A 21,377-nucleotide genomic window follows, 5' to 3' on the forward strand; every position below is an offset into this window, starting at 1 on the left:
TCCGCCGACCACTGGCGACAACATCGATGTACTGTGGAGACCTCACGCCCCACGTGTTGAGCAATTCGGCGGTACGTCCACCCGGCCTCCCGCATGCCCACTATACGCCCTCGCTCAAAGTCCGTCAACTGCACATACGGTTCACATCCACGCTGTCGCGGCATGCTACCAGTGTTAAAGACTGCGATGGAGCTCCGTATGCCACGGCAAACTGGCTGACACTGACGGCGGCGGTGCACAAATGCTGCGCAGCTAGCGCCATTCGACGGCCAACACCGCGGTTCCTGGTGTGTCCGCTGTGCCGTGCGTGTGATCATTGCTTGTACAGCCCTCTCGCAGTGTCCGGAGCAAGTATGGTGGGTCTGACACACCGGTGTCAATGTGTTCTTTTTTCCATTTCCAGGAGTGTATATGTGTGTGTGTGTGTGTGTGTGTGTGTGTGTGTGTGTGTGTGTGTGTGTATGGAGTTGTAGTGAAGCTATATATACACTTACTCTTACGGTTCTTCCTATACTGCTGCTGCTGTGTGCTGCACTGCACGATCTCGACTGCTGCTGGTGATGCTTCATGGTTCTTTTTCTTTCAGAGACTGGCTGAGACTTGCAAGCTGCCATGTCTGCCCTATACACCCAACGTTGTGACCACCTGACTGGGTATAGTATTCCTGCAGTCCTATTGGCTCCTAAGGGATGTGGTTGGGGGTGGGGGTGAAAGAAAGCTCCTTCTGGTGTGATATTATGAACTAACTCACTCTAGACCTGAACACCTCTGCCAGTTTCAGAAAAGGTAGGTAATTCCAACGCAAATATCTGTCTGCACGAGTTTTGAAATACATCTTCACCTCATGCCCCTGCATTTCCGTTAGTTGTCTAAAAGTATTCACCCTGTTCTCGTCCATTATGTTTCTTTTCCACTCGTGATGTAGGAGGGTATGGATACAGTCATCAGCTCTGTGCTTGCATGTAGTACACTTATTAAATTCATAGTTGCCTCTCACCAGCATTTTCTTAATTGTATACTTCGATGCTTGTGCTGATTGTGTGAACAGCTTGCCTCTTGCACTTCGGAAGACTTACTGGACATTTCTCGAATGATCTACAGTCCCAGAACAGGCATTCAACGGTATGAGTTGTGAGTTGAAACTTATCTCCATCCTGCTGCATATTACTTATTTGATGAAGAGTACTTGTGTTCTTCATACACTCATTCAGTATCATTACATTCCAATAATCATGCTATGGACAGAGGCCTCAGGTGCATGATTACAGCTCATATATCCAGCACATATATAACATCCACTGGACAAGTAGTATTCCTTAAACACTTACGTCTGTCCTCCCAGAAAGTTTGGGACAGACTGAAACTCCCTCACAAGCAGAGAAGGGGAGGGGATTTGGGGTAGTTGGGGAGGGATGGTGGTGGGGGTGGGGAGGGCCAACAGTGGCATCTGGTGGTGATGTTGTGAATTATGTCAGTTGGACCTGAAGGTGAACATACTAGATGGAGCTACTGTCTACGTGCTCGATCAATTGCAACTCAAGTGGTAGCGCAATGAGAGGAGGATGATAAGGAGATTTTAACATCCTATTGACGATGAGGTCATTAGAGTTGGAACACAAACTCAGATTAGGGAAGGACTGAGAAGGAAATAGGATGTTCCCTTTCAAAGAACCATCACGGCATCTGCCTAAAGCGATTTAGAGAAATCATGAGAAACCTAAATCAGGATGGCCAGACATAGCTTTGAACCTTCATCCTTCTGAATGTGAGTCCAGTGTGATAACCACTGCACCATCTCACTCCGTTGGTAGTGAGAGCATCACTGCATTTTGTTAGTGTGGGTTACCTATATCAGGGGCAAGCATACATTCAAGGCAAACCTATTATTCTCTTTTGATTGACAGGTCCTTAACCTACTGTTCAGCTATGTGTTTTATATCCCCTGGGGATAATCCATCCCACCGAAAAACCCACCCACACCTCTCCTTCCTCCACCTCCCCCCTCCCTTCTCTCCCCCTCCTCCTCCCCTAGCACTCAGGGAATGCCCCTCGCCAATACAAGCACACTTTTGATACCAAATTAATTCACAATTAATTAAATCGATGAAGTAATTAACGCCTCCCAAACTGGGAAATCCCCCAGACCTTATTCTACCCTACCCTACCCATACCCCAAGGCGATGTGTGGAATATTGTTTATTTAAACAGTTTAAGAGATACAAGGCGGTGTATAGAATATGGTTTATTTATTTATTTAAAGAAATTAGTAGGAATCGATTGCAGTGTATGGAATATTGTTTAACCAATTTAAAAGGACTCAGTCTGTGCTGGAGAGGAAGGATATCACGACAGGAAATTCAATCAGTGTCAGTTACATAGCAAAGATTTTCAGGGGTTGGATCTCTTTTTTATTTGATGGGGAAAGCTCACATCCATCAACTACATGTCCTAATTACGTAATTACACTGCTGCAGATTGTGTCGTCTTGTTGGAAGATAATTCCTGGTGCATGCTCACAATGATGTGCAGGGATCGACTGAGTTAACGCACAATGCCACGACCATTCGAGTCCCGCCCAGTCACCCCTCGTACCGTCCCTCCCCAACACTCAGAAAAAATTGGCAGAAAAAAGATGCACTCTGTGCTGGAGAGAAAGGATTTCACGACATGAAATTCAAATCGATGCAATAATATATTGAGGCATGTTCTTTATTTTTTAGCAGTTTGCAGGAGACAGGATTTTTCCACTTAGATAGAACTCACGTCTGCACCCCTGCCACCCCTGATTCCCATGATGTAATAACTGTTATCACCGAGGAATGAAATTGTGTCAGCTCTCGCTTTGTCTCCAGCATTAGGCAATAGGAAAGGAACACAGATGAAAACCTCCATCTGCGTGTTTGGAGATATTCGTTCACACACACACACACACACACACACACACACACACACACACACACACACACACACACAAATAGGAAGTAGGCTCTTGAGACAGACAGAGAGATGAAATGGGACTAGAAATTCCCCAACAATAGAATGCTGTCTATTGATGCTTTGTTTGGGGGATCCGAAATCAAGGAGGTCGATATCCTCTCCTTGGTCAGTGGTATTTACTAACATGATCTGTAATTATGACACTGAAGGGTTTTGACCTAAGTGGCGGCGTTCGGATGATAGACACACACATGGCATGACTGATTGTCCTCAGCAGGTTATAATCCACTTAGCTGAACAATAGGTTAAGAACCTGTCAATCAAAAGAGAACAATAGGTTTTGCCCTGAATGTATGTTTGTCCCTGATGCAGGCAAGCTGCACTAACAAAGTGCACTGCTGCTCTCTTTACAATACTACTAAATCAAATTGCTAAAATAAACAATGTACCACACTGAATACAAAATAAAGATTTACATCCATCCTATCCAGCAGCCCAGCACAGACTGATTTGTTTTACCACCTATTTCTAGATAGAGGGATAGGGGAGGGCCAACAGCGCACTCTGGTGGTGATGTTGTTAACTAGTTCAGTTGGTCTCCGGACCTCAAGGTGAACACACAAAATATGATATTCCCGCCAATAAATTTGAATTTCCCGCCAAAATTTCAATTTCCCACCATGGGTGACGTTAGGGGAAGGGGGGGGGGGTGAAGTTAGGTTAGTGGAGGTAGCCAATTTGGCCTACTTTCCCACTAAAATTTGAATTCCCATCATGACATCAGTGCATTGTTGCCCTATCTATAGCTGCCACTGCAGTCATGGACTGTGTGGCTGGTCCCGGCAGAGGTTCAAACCCTCCCTCGGGCATGGGTGTGTGTGTTTGTCCTTAGGATAATTTAGGTTCAGTAGTGTGTAACGATTAGGGACTGATGACCTTAGCGGTTAAGTCCCATAAGATTTCACACACATTTGAACATTTTTTTTATGGCCGCCGTCATGGAGCCGCCATCTTGAATAAATCTGGCTACAGTGCAGAGTGGGGTGATATGATGTTTGGCCTAGTATTATCGTGAATCCTGTTACACTGCCTGCACTACATAATGCGTATACTGCTTCTTAGTGTAGGAAATATCCATCAGCAGAGAAGGGGTGCAAAATCTATATCGCATCAATGCGGACAGCAGTCACACAGTACTCCTGCATTCGTAGATTCCGAACAAAACTCCAGATGATCTCTCTACGCATCTTGTAACTGTTCCTCTGTCGTTAACCATTCCTCTCTGCAAAGTTGCATCCGAGTTAATTTGGAACTGACCAGAAATAGGAGCACACTATGCCCACTACATTCGATGTCTAATTAAGAAACAGAACAAGCTGAGTTCCACATAATCAATACACTTTCATATTTAGCTTTCAGAAGAAGCATAACATGTGCTCCACACTTGCACATCTGGTCAATGTCTGTGACATACATAGACTGGTATTCTCATTCAAATACCGTAACTACCATCCTGTGAAGACTGTTCTGTACCAGTCTTACTCACATGACCCATCCAATTACACACAATCTCTCTAGATGGATGTATGCAGAGGAGATTAACACCCTTTACTGGTACATAGGAGATACAAGCCTGATACATTTGAGTGTGTTGTAGTGATATAACAGACAATTAAGAAAATGAAGAACTGTACGGTTTGTGCATGATGGAGCTACAGACAGAAGGAGTTGGAAACAATTGACGTAAATCACCTGAACTATCGATTCCGTAGTATTGTTGTAGTGTTTGATTTCATATCAAGAATGTAAGGGAAAGAGAAAAATTATTGTAGAACATAAACACACACTCTTAAGGTCACACGGTTCTGAACTTCAACATGCTAGAATGTTAAAGCAGTAAGGTTTCTGATATATACTGAAGAGCCTAGAAACTTGTACATCTGCCTAATATCACGTAGGACCCCTGTGAGCATGCAGACGTGCCGCAATATGACGTGGCATGGTCTCGACTAATGTCTCAAGTAACGCTGGAGGGAACTGACACCATGAATCCTGCAAGGCTGTCCATAAACCCATAAGAGTGTCCCACCACTCATGCGCCGATTGTAGCACCACATTCAAAGTAACTTAAATCTTGATAACCTGCGATTGTAACAGCAGCAACCGATCAAACAATTGCGGCAGACACTTGTCTTATATAGGATTGCCAAACGCAGCGCCATATTGTGCCTGTTTACATATGATTCAAATGGCTCTAAGCACTATGGGGCTTAACATTTGAGGTCATCAGTCCCCTAGACTTAGAACTACTCAAACCTACCTAACCTAAGGACATCACACACATCCATGCCTGAGGCAGGATTCGAACCAGCGACTGTAGCAGCAGCGCGGTTCTGGACTGAAGCGCCTAGAACCGCTCGGCCACAGCGGCCGGCCTTGTTTACATATCTCTATGTTTGAATATGCATGCCTATAGCAGTTTCTTTAGCTCTTCAGTGTGTGTGTGTCATGTGGAATGCAACGTTGTTAGTACTCCAATGCAGGAAATATATTTTCAACACCTGACATACATACAATCTGCAAGTCTATCCCACTCTCACTATGGCGGAAAACTTCAAGACGATAAAATTACTATCTTCTACACCGAAGGAAAATAAAAACGTAGATTTTTCGTGATACTTGCACTATATAGCTTTCCATTGGTGCAAGCGCTCACTGTTCACATCTAGTTATGATTCTGAAATTATGCTTTGCCCGCATCACTCCCATAAAATGATCATTAGCAACAGAAAATACATGAAACAACGGCAACTTATGAGGAAACAGTCAAATGCATAGCAATGGTGTTTGACATGTGAAATCACACGCCATGCTGCACTAACTCTGTGCACAGAACACAGTCTCTTCCATTCACATCTGTCATGCAATTGTGTACACAGGTATTGCAGTACTTGAAAATCCTCTGCCACTGATTTCAAATCACTGAAATTACAGAACTAAATACTCGATTTAGATCGAAGAAGTGGCAGGGACATGGATTACTTTGCATACATCTTCGTTTGTCTAGATGAGAGTGCTGAATTTGATTTTTCCTTCAGTTTGGTGGACATGATTCATCACACACGTGCTGGAATATCTCTTCTGACTGTGGTATGGAGAGGTTTGCTGTTAACGACTGCAGGCAGATAGCACTCTAAGTCACACACAGAACATGCAATTCTAAATGAGTCGAATGCAGGTTATACCAATCAACTGATACACTTCAAGAGAACATTGGGGAAAAATGGTTAAATGTGTCATAAATGACCAGGCGCAGCATCTCCTCTCTCTAGAATGCATTATCAGTCTACCATTAAACTATACTTTATTACAAACCATCTCAACCGATTACCCAATCTACTTTCTATCATGCTTTTAACATAGATCCATGTCAGTTTAGAGGCAGATGGTTATCTTTTCCTGGAAAGCATCAATGATAGAAGTCAACTTTTATGTAAACCTATTACCTCAGCAGGAATACAGCAGAATGTTGTTAAAATCTATTCTGTAACGTATGTGCTAATTGACACTGCATGGTTGTGATTGGTAGGGAGTACAAAGAAGCACATTGTAAATATTGTTTGTTTGAGTTCAACCGTGCAAGGTGGTGCAGTGGTTAGCACACTGGACTCGCATTCAGGAGGACAATGGTTCAGGCCTGCATCTGGTCATCCTGATTTGGGTTTTCTATGATTTCCCTAAATCGCGTCAGACAAATGCAGGGATGATTCCTTTGATCGACTTCCTTCCCCAGCCTTCCCTACTCTGATGGGACCAATGATCTTGCTGTTTGGTCCCCTCCCCCAAATCAACCATGTTAGAGTTTAAAACACGTAAACAGTCTTGCACAGAGTCAAACACAAATCTATTCTTTAGTATAGTGCAGACCCTCAGCTGGTAATACAAAGCTCTTTAGCTGGAGACACTTCATAAAAATCTATAAGGTGATTGCCAATAACTGTGGGGTCACACCTGGGATTGTGATCCGACATACATAAATTTATTACTCTTCATTTGGTGGTCATACACGTTAAACAATCTATTCCAGCCGTCTTATTGCTGTCCACGAAAAACGCCTGTTTCCTTAGTCCTCGGTGCTTCAATGTCAACTGTCTTCCTCTTGCTATCACGTACTCATTCCCAGGTACAAGAATTTTCCTGCACCAAGCATACATGGAAGTCCTCCTTCATTCTTCCGCAATTTCCCTGCATTTTGGCGTATTTTCCTTCAATTTATACTTATTTTCGTAATTTTACCGATTTTATCACTTCTGCTCATGTGATCATAACATCACTATTTCGCCATATATTCTAAAATTGATTGTAAATGTAGTACAGTGCCAGCCGTGGTGGCTGAGCGTTTCTAGGCGCTACAGTCTGGAATCGCGCAACCGCAACGGTCGCAGGTTCGAATCCTCCCTCGGGCATGGATGTGTGTGATGTCCTTAGGTTAGGTAGGTTTAAGTAGTTCTACGTTCTAGGGGACTGATGACCTCACAAGTTAAGTCCCATAGTGCTCAGAGCCATTTGAACCAATTTTTGTAGTACAGTTGTCAACACCTAGCGCGCTGCGCTATTTTTCTGTATGTATGTGTGCCTGTATCGGTTTCATGTAGCCCCCCCTCCCCCCCCCCACCCCCACACACGCAGATCATACTCTGAAAATACCGCCGGTGAATCCACCTTCAGACACATTCCTGGACGTATAGCAAGTGAATTCACCTTCAAACCCTACCCCAGCCGTAACACATGGCGGATCCACCTCCGAACCCTATCCCGGCCATAATGCATGATGGATCCACTTTCCAAACCTATCCCAACCATAACATGTGGTGGATTCACCGTCGAACCCTATCCCTGACGTAACGCGTTGTGGATCCATTTACAAGCTCTACCTTGATCCTATCCCGAACCTAACCTGAGCCATGGGGGCCCCCCACCTGAAACCAATACAGATACACACACATAAAGAAAAAGAGCACAATTATTGTAGGTACGCCATGTACATCATCTGCATAGCAGCCAGTGCCTGAATGAGAAGATCATCGGTGCATTATAACTGCTGTTCTTGCTTCAGTAAGTGATATACACATTCTGGTTCAGCAGATAAGGAAACACTCACAGTAAATGTGTTGAGTACCATTTGTTTTTCCACTGAGCTTTTTCTGAAAGTGCCAGGTCAGGGTGTGTGTCTTCTGTTTCTCACTGCTAATCATATCAGCCAACTTTGTATCTGTTAAGAAAGGGAAGTACTGTCTAAAGAAAGTCAAACATACAGTCTGCCAATTTCGAAATTACATTTGGGTATAATCCGACATTGTATACTTAATATGTATACAATTTTTTGCGTTCTACATGTTTTTTGAGAATGAATCATTTACGGTATCCAAGTTGTGATTCATTCTACTAGCATCTCGACAGGAATGATTGATTTGATGTGTTAAACACTGTGAATGTGCGCCCCTGTAGGTATGAATGGAACAGTCTGGCTTGTGACAGGGGATCCGCCTTATTAACGGTATGTATAGGAGACCCTTGTGCCACACTGGATCGAACGCACGAGAGACGCCTAGGAAGACGGATCCTAGGTATTCCCGTTGCTACGTGGCTTCCATCCCTTCTACTAGATGTAGGAGTTGTTGGGTAGTGAAATGGTTTCTTCGAAATCCGAACTGCTCGTCTGGCAGGAGTCGTTCTAGTTCTACATGTTGTACTAGTTTCTGTAGATCGCTGGACGACCGTACTTATCCTCACCGGGAAGAAGCTATTGACTGACATATTTTCGTGGCGAGATAAGTTGCGCACTCGCTTTGCTTGTGCGGCTCTGTGTCGATACTATACAATATATCAGCCATCTAGGTCCATCTTCTATGGCGGGCATTCAACTTCCGCGGAGCCTAATACCTCACATGTAACTAACTAGCTGCCTAACAGTCTTCTTCGAATAGATTTGCACAGTCGTCATTGTTATGGAACTTTTTCGGTCTTGTTTTACGTGTTGCTTTCGCTCTTCCCGTCATCACTGTGTTTATATATCTATCTACCTATATCCGCTTTCAACTACGTTGCATCAGCGCGGTCTTGCTATGTAAAATATTCTAAATATTCTCAAGAACTCAGATATAACTGAATCAGAAAGTGACCGACCAGGTTCAGAGGGCGATTTTCTGCCAGAGACAATTGACGTCTGGTACTGTAAGACTGAGAAGGAGTAATTTCGGTTCACTCGCAAACAGTCTCAGAATGTTCTGAAAGAGAGAGGAGGGCCTACTTACTGGATATGGTCGCCACCAATTGGACGAAGCCATATCAGTGCTGTGCGCTTATTTTAGATATTCTACGATGTGTATCATAAAAAAAATGCTACACAGAATGAGATACTCAAAATGAAATGAAATACACCACGTGAACCGTACTGTTGCAGGAGCGAGGGAAGCGGCAGCCAAGTACTTCATAGACGTTTTTTGTGCCACAGATGTTTCCTTGGGTGACCTTCGGTCGTATTTTTGGGGGCTCTAATTTTATCAGGGATACAAAGACAAGAGAGTGATTCCATGTAAGTATCTGATTTCTCCTCTTTGATAAGAAGTTCTCCTGATCTAGTATTTCTAAGGAATGGAAGAAGTTCGTGGGAAACTGCCTCCGTTGTTACCTAATTTTATCAGGGATACAAAGACAAGAGAGTAATTGCATGAAAATATCTGATTTCTCCTCTTTGATAAGAAGTTGTCGTGAACTCCTATTTCTGAAGAATGGAACAAGTTCGTGGGAAACTGCCTGCGCTGTTACCGTCCCAGAGAAAATATTACGATTAATGGATAGTTACTGCCAAGCAAAGGAAGGTGCAGGTGTTAATGGTAGACAAACCCAACAAATACGCACTAAAATGTTGTATAGCTATAAACGTACCTCGACAAGGAGGAAGACTGACCAGACAGCTATTTCTAAACCAGGGAAGTAGCGTGACAATAGATGAATTATTCTTACCGCTTCAGCGTGAAAAAGAAAACTTCGACAGATGGAAGCGTCTTTAGTGGGAACAGTGAACAAGATTTTCTTGGTGGTCCCCAGTTGCGTACAGAGCAATAGGCCCGACTTAAATCCCTCGATGTTCTTGGAAATGATTGATAAATATTTTCACGGAATGCTACAGAAAAAATTTAGAGAACCGTCATTTGCAGGTGACTGCAGATGATTGTACTGCCGCCAACGTACAGTTCTCGTGAGGCCCGCAGAGACTAGATAAGGGGAACTGGGCTCGTACGGAGACATACAGTGCGAGAGGAGCAGGAAAAGCAATAAATAGCAACGATACTGGGTACTCTCCGCCCTGCACTTTATGGTGGGTTGCGGTGTATGTATGTTGATGAAGATGATGCACACTGACAGTGTTCTAAGGAAAGAAGAATAAAATAGTCGCTATTCTCAGCACACTACATCCTGGAGTATCAGTGAGCGATGAAGGAAGAACTATTAATTCTATTACTTTCTATAACGCTGCGCCGTGAAGTCTGATGTGGATATCATTGATTAAATAATGCATATATGCTTAGCTACGGCCGCTTTCAGGAGATCGCAGTTACAGATCTTTTTCACTAACAAGGGGAGGCCGCCAATTGTGAAATTCAGATTCGATTCATACTGCGCATAATAAAAGCTCATGGCCAGAGGTGTAATGTGGCAAAGCACCAAGATGCACTTCTCAGCCGTTGTCGAGAAAATCGACAGTTAAAAGAAACCGTTACGGTGAAATACTCTCTACGGGTAATAATGTTCTACAACGGATAATAATGTTCTACAGCGTCGTGGCGCAGCGAGCAGGCAACTACGCTGTTATGCGGCGGCTCGTTTCGGCCCATTCAACATCTGTCCATCAAGTGTAACGAGCGAGTAACGGAGTTTATATTTCATACCTGCCACAGCAAATTTGTGTTCGTGGGGTCTCTATTCTAATTCGAACGTTTGACTTACGCTATACGTATGTATTCGTTTCGGAATATCGTTTCTACGTCTTCCGTTAACTATACGTGGTAAACATTATGAAGACAATTAATAACGTTTGTGAAATACAACTTTGTTTGCGGAAAACATAATGATGTTCAAAGTCGCCAGTTTTTCCACGACAAACGACTTTCAACAACTTATTATATGCATAATTGTTGCAACTGATTGCCGGGAATTATATATATGTGTGTGTGTATATATATACACATTTGAATTACAAAAAACAAATACTAAAAAAAAGGTTGCATGGCGCGAGATTTGATCCGGCGACTTTCGGATTACAAACCCGAGCGTTTACCGCTGCGCCACAACGCTGTAGAAAATTATTAATCGTAGAGAGTATTTCACCGCAACGGTTTCTTTTTAACTGTCGGTTTTCTCGAAAACGGCTGAGAAGTGCATCTTGGTGCTTTGCCACATTACACCTCTGGCCATGAGCTTTTATTATGCGCAGTATGAATCGAATCTGAATTTCACAATTGGCGGCCTCCCCTTGTAAGCTAGATATTATGGCAGGAATAAACGCATGTATTGTCCATAACTAAAATGATTTGAATAAGAAGGCGTTCATTCTTTAGCTGGTAAATGAATTCACGTGCAGACAACAACAAAGAGCAGAACAACAGTGAGATAGACTGTCTAAGAAATGACTGTATGAACGCACAAATAAAAAAAAAGCAAAAAATTTGCAAATTGGAATGTACGAAGGATAAAGACCAGTGACATCTGTGATAAATGCCTGGAGGGGAAAAGCGTCCTTTGAAATTAACTCGGAAACAATATTTTTTATAAACAACTGAAATAAATTAAATAATAGAGACTTTAGAAATATGTCAAATTTCGGGGTAGACATGATACGTATCCAAAAAAATTAATCTGAAACTATGAAAGTGTTAGAAGTCTAACCTTTGCTGAAATGTGTATTGACGTACAGATTAATGGAAAATAATATAGAGTTTACATTAGTCATGTTACGGATTATCAATCCAAATCTGATTAGAGGCCATATGCCCGTTTTCCGCTGGACCAAGGGTGTCAAATTTTCACTGTTCTAGTGGTAACATAGGTATGAGTTGCGACCTCTGCCACGTCGTAATTATTTCGCAAGATTTTAAACGTACGTACTCGGCTTCAGTTTTGAAGACGAAGAATGTAATGTTTGCATAATGAGTTTGAACCAACTGTTTGGTTCAAATAATCGACATTCGATAGTTCCAATTTATTCAACTTACGATCTATCGAAACTACAACACAAACAGTCCCATTAATGTACATTGTCTGTAAGGATTCGGTAAGGGGATGTGGTTTCCAACGATCTTTCCAGACTACAACACAAACAGTCCCATTTATGTGCAATGTCTGTAAGGATTCGATAAGGGGGTGTGGTTTCCAAGTGCCCCCCCCCCCCCCCCACACACACACACACATCCAACAAAACAAATACGCGCTGGTCACATATTCCCCTTCAGTTACACCCTAGATCAGGTGATCTAGGGTTACACATTACACAAACATCTAGAAAACGTTCTCACGTTTGAACATGAGATTTACTTTACTGCTGCTGCTGCTACTACTACTACTACTACTACTACTACTGCTAAACATTGCCGAAACACGTAAAACATGCTTAATGACGAACCACGGGAAGCACGAGAAATGGTAAAGAAGAGTATAACTACGGTACCAAATACGTTCAGCGATAAATCTGCATATATTCATTATATTGTCGTAGTAGTAATGAGACGCTGTCTAAGATTTCTTGTTTTGTGATAATAACAATCATAGATCACTATAGGGGAACGAAACGGGGTAAAAATGGGGCAAGGTTAAATCGCTGCAACATTTTAAAGAAGAATGGACTAAAATATTTGAGAGTTCTCTTACATTATTTCATATGGGTACAGGGATTGCTCTTTTCAAGGTTAGTTCCTTGCCAGACAGGTTATTGTTCCACTACTTAAAGTTCTCGATCAGAGATTTAACCACGCTGAAGCGGAATATTGTATTACGTGTACGAAATTAGTTGCTGTCATCTCAATCATTTACAACAAAAAAAATGGTTCGTGAAAAGACTTCGGCCATTTTTTATTTTATTTTCAAGTTAAGTTCCGGTGGACCAAACTGAGGAGCAAATCTCGAAGATCAAGGAACGTATCAGTACATGAAATTATAACTTAAAAGTAATAAGAGATAAAAATAAAATGTTTATGAACCCGAAAAAAGACCAACCCTTAAGTTTAAATAAATGCAATCAACAATACGACAAGAAACAGATTAATTTTTCATAGCACGTTTAAATACAACAAAGAACATTTTTGTTTTGTTTTTGAGAAACTCCCTCATCTCCACCAACAATGCCGGAAATACTAAGCGGTTTCGTAAAGCGATAAGTCACTTGTATGATATTGCCCTTCCAAGTATTATACTGTGGTTTTATATGCTTGGTGTTGCTGTTTCAGTAGTTCCGTTTTCTGTGCTGTTTGAAGAGGGCGCGCTCTGTCGTTCCGAGCCCCGTAACAAGGCGAGAATTGTTTACTTTGCCCTTCCAATCCGGATCTGACTCTGGATTTCTAGAAGTGTCTTAGGGGTTGGTGCCGTTGGGTGGGGTGCTGCATGAAAGTTTTGCGGTTGTTGAACAGGACAGGGTGTTGCTGGCAAATATCTGGTGCAGTAAATATTGTTAGCTGTTGTTACAATAATCAGTATGTGTAACGTAACAGCGTTTTGGGTTCCTTTGCGTTGGTTATAAAAGAAATCCGCGGTTGTTCCTGAAGCCATACCAAGCTGATCATGCTGATTTTTTTCGCGTTAATAATTTGCGACGGCCACTGATATTTTATCATATATGTTGATTTATAGGGAAAAATGTTGATGGATATTCAAAATTATTTGTCGTTTCGCAGTTAAAGTCTGAGGTATAGTTAATGAAAAGTAGATACATTGTGATTAAGTGGAATTTTTTTGGTGTATTGCAGGCTGAAGGGCTCTGCTGAATTTCACGGATGGCGTCCGGTGAAGCAGTCTGCGTGAAAGCAAAAAACGTGAATTATACAGAAGAGTATATAGAAGCAGATTATGAATATCAGACAACAAAAGTTAAGATGGAGCGTGGCGTGCATGTGGTATGTGGAACAGCTGATTCTGACAGATTGGATGATAGTAATGCTTACAATAAAATTTTTCTAGGTCTAAGAGATATTGGTAATTGGTAACATTGTTGTTAAGAACTGTAAATTTAAAATTAACTACGATCACGGCTAAATTACTGTGCATTCTGTTTATATAATTTGTATAGAACCAGTGGTAAAATATAAATAAAAATTCACTTTGATGTGCTTTTACGTTTGACCACTGATATCTGGCTACAACTTAATAGTAATTTTTATACTAATATGTTTTTCATACAAACAGTCGAAGTATAAATATCGGCTTCAGGAAAAAATAATAACTTAATAATTCACATTTATTGTGGGATGTAGAACGGATGACTAACGTAAATGAGTGAAGCAGCAGCTCATTTCATAATAGTTTGAAGAATTTTGTCAATAAAGATGTTAGTATATATGTCTGAATGGTATGCCTACAGTTCTCTGTTGTATTAATTTGGAACAGTGGAACAAATTTTACTATAGGGCCAAGCTTGCATTGGAACTGTAGTGAGGCATATTTTCCCTGGGATGTCACATTAAAAGTTAACACGTCCATTAAGTTCTTCAAGATTGTAATATGTATATGATGGCATTTATGCCTTTCACTACAAAAGCTTGCTTCAAAGGTTTAGTGATTCACATTCACCTGATAGAATCATTCTGTTTCTACTAAAGCGTAGCACTTGCAAATAATGCACATTGAAACTAAACCTGATTAAAAATCAAAAGCTAATAAAGTTTATTATTGTGGGAATGTAAAGGTTTAGATTTCTAGAAATAAGTTGCGTGTATGTGACTGAAGGCAGAAAATGAGAGGGGAAAAGTACTGGCATCTCTGACGATTATATGGAATTATTGATATATTGGTTCTCATCTCATCTTAAATTGTGGTAAGCTCAGTTTTCATTTGTGATCTTGTTATTCGGAGTTAAGTGTGTTTAGTTTGCTTGAGGCAAATTGCTGTAAAAGAGAAAACGAGTAAAGTTGTCTGGACATTTGTGAGTGCCTTTTTACTGAAAGTAGGCCCATGTTAGTTACATTGGTGTTGTTACAATATTGCTACAACATTCTTGTATTTTGTGTTGCAATGAGTGTATGTCCTTTAGATTTCCTTAATAGTTGTGTACTTAAAAAGATTTGGGTGCGTAAGCAACATTACGTACTCATGGAAAACTTAAAATTAGCTAAGCTGGATGCTTTTTTGTTCTGAAATATTGCTAAGTCCATTAAGTGTCTAAAATTTTTCTTGTGTATTGAAGTTAGTAGAGAAATTATCCTCACACTATTTATTCACACCTGTTTTATTTTTTTAGGCCACACCGGTTTCAAAAACTCTTCACATTCGCACAAAGCGTAAGGTTCCAAAATTAGGTATGATGCTGGTCGGCTGGGGAGGGAATAATGGTTCAACAATAACAGCTGCTCTTCTTGCCAACAAACTAAATTTGACATGGCAAACGAAGGATGGAAAGCAAACTGCAAACTGGTATGTTAGTAAAGTTGTCTGTTTGGTGTTATAGATGTGATTTGTGCCTGTTCTCTTTGCTTCTTAGTACCGTAGAACTTTCTTAACTGTGACACACTGTAAGACTTCAACAAAGTTTCCTGTAGCCGTCAGAAGCCACAAACCTTTCACTTCACCAGCATATGTAATGGCAATAAATGTTGCGTTCTGTCATTGTTTTCGATGTTGAATTTTTGTGAGAGTTGATTCCTAGATTGTAGTGTTAAATACTTTGTACTTCTATAAAATTGAATGCAAATTCTTCTTCAGTTCCATCAAAAATTAAACTGTTTGTGCACATTGCGTGACAGCCTTCAGCTGTGCAGATTCTATGCATAAAGCACAACATGTGATGTGCTATAAAGTACCTGTTATATGGGTTTCGTGGTAAGTTCTGAAATCACAATTGTTAAGGGTAATGGGCCTGTTTATTAAGTTTTCAGAAGGGTGAGCACTTTGTGCATGAGTATTAGTGTTACTTTTGCTGACCATGCACTAAAAAGTGTAGATAACTGCAAAGTAACTCTTTCTCATGCTTGTATTTCTTCCATTTTGTGAAGTGTCCAGATTTGTTTCCATTAGTAGAAATTACTGCTGTAGACTTGTAAAATCAGCAGCAACACGAATAATTTTTACCATGAAGTAATTTGTGTGTGCCATTTTAACTGCCTTGTTTGTGGGCAGCAGCATTTTGGGAGATCTCTCTGTATGATTAGTGGTGTGCTTATGGGTGTTCTGACAGACTGTTTCCGTTTTATGCACAATGCTTCAACATCCTGCCCAGTTGTCTTAAAGTGCTGAGAGTGTTGCTGTTATTTGTACTCACTGCCTGGACCCAACCAGTCAGAAGTATTGGTTTTCATGCCATGGCATTAGAACACCAAAAACCTCACTTTCTAATTTAGTCCGGGCAGCAGATACATGTAACAGCAACACACACAATCTGAAGAAGACAGCTGGACCAATCATCAAAATATTGTGCATTAAATGGGAACAACTCATCAGAAAACCAGGAAGTGTACTATTGAGAGCAGTTAGTATTCATTTTATAAGTTCCAATCTTCACCAAATACTCCAGTCCACTGTTGTTAGCTTACTAAAAACAATAGGCTAGTGGAAAAAGCTATCTAAACTGTGAAGACTGCCAGTATCAGAATAGTTACTGGGACTATTAACCCTCTAGAGATTTTTGGGGGTGGGGGTGTGGTAAGGTGACCACCACATATAAAAAAATTAAAAATGAAAAAACTTGAATTGTTAGTTTATGTTTTGATAATTGTGTAAAATTCCTGTTAGCTTTCTATTTAACAGCTGCGTAAATAATTAAATTGGAACATATTAAATTTCAGTTATCATTGTTGCCAAATTGCCAAAAACGTACACTCGGGTTTTCAGGACGACCCATGCCAGTCCTAATATAACAACAATAAAAATAATACCAAGTGTCTAGTTTTTAAATTTGTGGCCATTCCATTGTGTTGCATTTCTGCTATATTAAGTGAACTCATTGTTGTCTGGTACTGCTATTCTAACTGCTTTCCAAGTGAAAGAAACGTCTTGGAGTCAGTCTGCTTTCTGCCACTGTATGGTAACAACTTAAATCTATAAGTATATGTATCAAGAAATTGAAGAATGAAACAGACTAGTTGAGGTTATAGCGAAGAAAAATGATAAATCAGGTTCAGAATTACCAGATGAATGAAAGAACTGGAACATGAAACTGATACAGAAAGATGGTGGTGCTAATCAAACAAGTTTTGAAAATAACAATTTCTACATTGTAGAGCACAAAACAACAAAATGGGTGAAGAAGTGCTTAAGGTAATTTTGCCCGAAAACAAAGGCTTTTGCTGGGTTATTAATTTTAATTTTTTTTACTGCTCTGGACGTAGGAGCGTAAAGGACTTGTGGATCACAAATTTGTTTTGGAATTCAGATATTTCACACTGATGAGTTTTTATGATTTGATGACATTCATATGAAGCACAAGAAAAGAAAGTAGCCAAACTTGCACCTATTAGCGAAATTTTGACCTGTTTCGGGCAAACTGTAAAAAGAACTTCACGTTATCTGAATATGCTATTGCGGATGAACAGTTATAGTTCAATTCTTTTATCTTGGTGGCTCGCGCATGCCCGCCCAGACGCGGGAGATTGCTGCGTTGCCAGTTGCACACGACGCACGCGCCAATAGAAGCAGCGCCATAGTATAGCATAGTTCGCAAGCTTACGTTTAGGAGGGAGCGCGCAGTTCATGAAGTAAAGCCACCACGGCCGCATTAAACCTTTCGCTGCTACAAAGACGTGCTCCCTGCATTCCGCGCTGTGGGCGATTTTGTCACTGCACTGCTCGCTTGTGCAGACACATTGTGTTCCGACTGCTTTGACACTCTTTATCATTCGATTCCACAAAAACTATTTGGCTCAAAAATTAGATTTTTACCTATCTTCTTGACTGATACCTTCCCCCCATAAATGACTTAATTTTGTTTCGATGTTCAGCGCAGTTATTATGCAGCATTAAATATAGTAAACCTTTGCACGAAATTTTGAAGAGTTTGCAGAGGTAAAAGTCCATAGAGTATACTTTCCGTATGGTGGATTTTAGTTGCCACAATGTTGAGAATGAAATGTGGACAAGATACCTATATATTTCATTTAATTTAAGTACCACATAAGTGTCGTATGTAATATTGAGAAATATTCCACCTTTCGCGACTGTAACAAAAGTTTTACTTACACTGGGCACGTTTGGCTTTATTTTAAAGCACTTCAATCAATCAAAAGGAAGTAGACAAAATACATTAAACAAAACTGTGGATTTACAAAAACATTAAGACTTGAATATACCGTCTGTCAGTGAAGGGCTCAGAGCTATGTCAAATATAATTGTTTTTGTAAGTCCACAGTTTTGTTTAATGTATTTTGTCTACTTCCTTTTGATTGATTGAAGTGCTTTAAAATAAAGCCAAACGTGCCCAGTGTAAGTAAAACTTTTGTTACAGTCGCGAAAGGTGGAATATTTCTCAATATTACATACGACACTTATGTGGTACTTAAATTAAATGAAATATATAGGTATCTTGTCCACATTTCATTCTCAACATTGTGGCAACTAAAATCGACCATACGGAAAGTATACGCTATGGACTTTTACCTCTGCAAACTCTTCAAAATTTCGTGCAGTGGCTTACTACATTTAATGCTGCACATCAAAACAAAATTAAGTCATTTATGGGGGGAAGGTACCAGGCAAGAAGACGTGTAAAAATCAAATTTTTTGGCCAAATAGTTTTTGTGAAATCGAATGATAAGTGTGTCAAAGCAGTGGGAACACCATGTGTCTGCACAGGCGAGAAGTGCAGTGATGACAAAATCGCGCACAGCGTGGAATGCGGGGAGCACGTGTCTGCAGCAGCGAAAACGTTAAATGAAGAGGCAAAGCACTAGAAATTTCATTCAAACGAATAAAATTCGTGAAGTAAGGCACTCCAATATTGTTTTTAAAAAAAGAAAATATTAAGCTCCACACAAGGTTTGAACTCTTACCCTCTCACTTGGGAGCCCAACACCTTAACCGTTCCGCTACCTCAAATCAGCAAACAGTAAATCTCCATAAGGACTCTTAACACCTCACGCAACTACTTATAAACACTGTTGGTATGACTATGAATTACTCACGCTTCGTCGAAGTACAATAGGAAATAAACAATTACCGCTGTTCTTTATTGCGAAAAAGCAGTTCGTGAGATTGAAACAAACACCTTTCCTTGCTATCGCCTGAATTAGGAGTCTTATTGCTTGTTTGGTTTAATTAATTAATAGAATATGAAGCAATTGGTATAAAAATGCTTTTTCCAAACTTTCTGTAAAAGAAAGCCTGCTATCAAGACATTGCTTTTGTTCTATTACTTTATTTATGACTGAACGTTTCTAAAACTGAAGACACTCGTCCGTGCTCTGCACTGCTGTCGAGTTCTGGCAACGTCGTTCTCTGTTCATTGGCTGACTGTGTTTTGTGACGTCAGATGCGCAGAACGAACCTAAACTCGGCCGCCAAGATATATGACACGCACTTTAGTAGCTTCCAGAAGGAAGTGAATTTTTTGCTTATATACAGGGCGAATCACCTAAAACGTGAACCACAAATATTGCAGAAATGGAAAGTGCTGTTGATGTGTGTTTTTCACAGAGTGGATTGGTAGTGACGGGCTCTTATTGTTAGCCAATCAACAGGTCGTAATAATACTGAGAAAGTGTATTTTTGTACAATCATACTCTTTTTTTAAAATGGAACAATGCCTATTGACATTAACAAACTAAAATTAGTTTATATCAGAATGTCAGTGATGTTTGTTGCAGGATTTTAGTGATAGTCATTAACGAGGTATCGCATTTTGAAAAGTTCCCACTGCAACACTTGTACATACAATTCCTGTGGTAGCACACAATAAAGAACAACACGACCACATATACTAATTATGTAGATTTTGACCAATAACAAGATAGTTGACCATCACAGGTTGTGTTCAAACTGACCACCAGCACCAATTTGGTATCGAACGACTGCTGCATACGTGCTAGTATTTCACCAAAGATGGTTGAGCAGGCTGCAGCAGTATGTCATTGCATATCATCGAGTGTCATGTTCTTGTCCTTGTACACATCATATTTCAGCTTTCCCCACTCAAAGTCTACAGGTGTCAAATCCAAAGAACAGGCTGGTCAAGGTACAGGTCCTCTGCATCCAGTACAACGATTTGGAAGCAATTGACGAAGACATGCTGTAGTACTTCGTGCACTATGGGCTGGGCAGTCATCATTTTGGTACCACAGGTTCTTCCCAGTCAGCAGAGGAATTTCTTCCAGCATCCATGTAAGATGGCGTGTTGGGAGGCTGTGATACTTGTGCACCTTTAGTGTTCCATCTACGAAAATTGGTGTATGGGCTAATGGTACAACTATCCCACACCACACGCTTACACTCAATGGACACTGACGTTCCACGTTATGAAGCCAAAGGAGATTGTCAGCAGACCAGTAGTGCATGTTTCGGTGGTTTACCTGGCCACAATTAGGAAATGTGGCTTCATCACTAAACAAATACTGTCTTAACACACATCTACAGAAGTTAACATTATTCTCATAATCATTTCCATACTGATATTGAAGGACAGGGATGGAACCAATGTCAGTGGAGGATACATAGGACACTTGCCTGACTCACACCATTTCCACTTGCAATTGCATGGGAGTTAACGTGCGTATCAACTGCATAAGCAGCAAGAAAGTAATTTCCCCCTTTTCTATTGACACTTGGTTTCTTGTTTTATAATACTACTGTAACGTGGCTGGTTCAGGAGGCTGATAAATAATTGCTGAGATGGTTGACATCTATTGGGATATCTTACTACATACACCGCAGAACAACAAACTGCATTCTTCCCATACTGTCCACACCGCATGAGCGTGTTAGCTTGTTCTGCATTGGTAAATCCCACCGTACATTCACGACCTACTGCTTGGACTGTCACACACTGACAAGCAATTCACAATCCACAAGCATATTGTAAGCTAACATAACATAATCATTCCTAGCAACTGTGTAGCTTGAATGGCACAAACGAGTGTCAGTGTGGGAACTTTTCGAAATACGGCATCTTGTAAAAGACTTGCATTAGTCCTGCAACAAACATCACTGACAATCTAATTTACCTACTTTTATGAATTATTTAGTTTGTTAAT

At 40.7% G+C, this 21,377-nt stretch overlaps 1 protein-coding gene across 3 annotated transcripts in view; it reads left to right on the plus strand.

The window, feature by feature from the left end:
- Positions 1–13,540: 13,540 nt before the first annotated feature.
- LOC124776266 (inositol-3-phosphate synthase 1-A) overlaps positions 13,541–21,377 on the plus strand; it is a 79,492-nt gene continuing 71,655 nt past the window's right edge. For 2 of the 3 annotated variants that reach the window (XM_047251163.1, XM_047251164.1), the window contains exons 1-3: positions 13,541–13,645; positions 13,956–14,102; positions 15,443–15,615. In XM_047251163.1, coding sequence (XP_047107119.1) covers positions 13,983–14,102; positions 15,443–15,615 — 293 coding nt within the window. In that variant the 5' untranslated portion in view covers positions 13,541–13,645; positions 13,956–13,982. Of the gene's footprint in view, positions 13,646–13,955; positions 14,137–15,442; positions 15,616–21,377 lie in introns of those variants that run through there. The other variant, XM_047251166.1, reaches the window with a different exon arrangement.

This window comes from Schistocerca piceifrons, chromosome 2, assembly GCF_021461385.2.
Source record: "Schistocerca piceifrons isolate TAMUIC-IGC-003096 chromosome 2, iqSchPice1.1, whole genome shotgun sequence".
Taxonomy (NCBI): Eukaryota; Metazoa; Arthropoda; class Insecta; order Orthoptera; family Acrididae; genus Schistocerca; species Schistocerca piceifrons.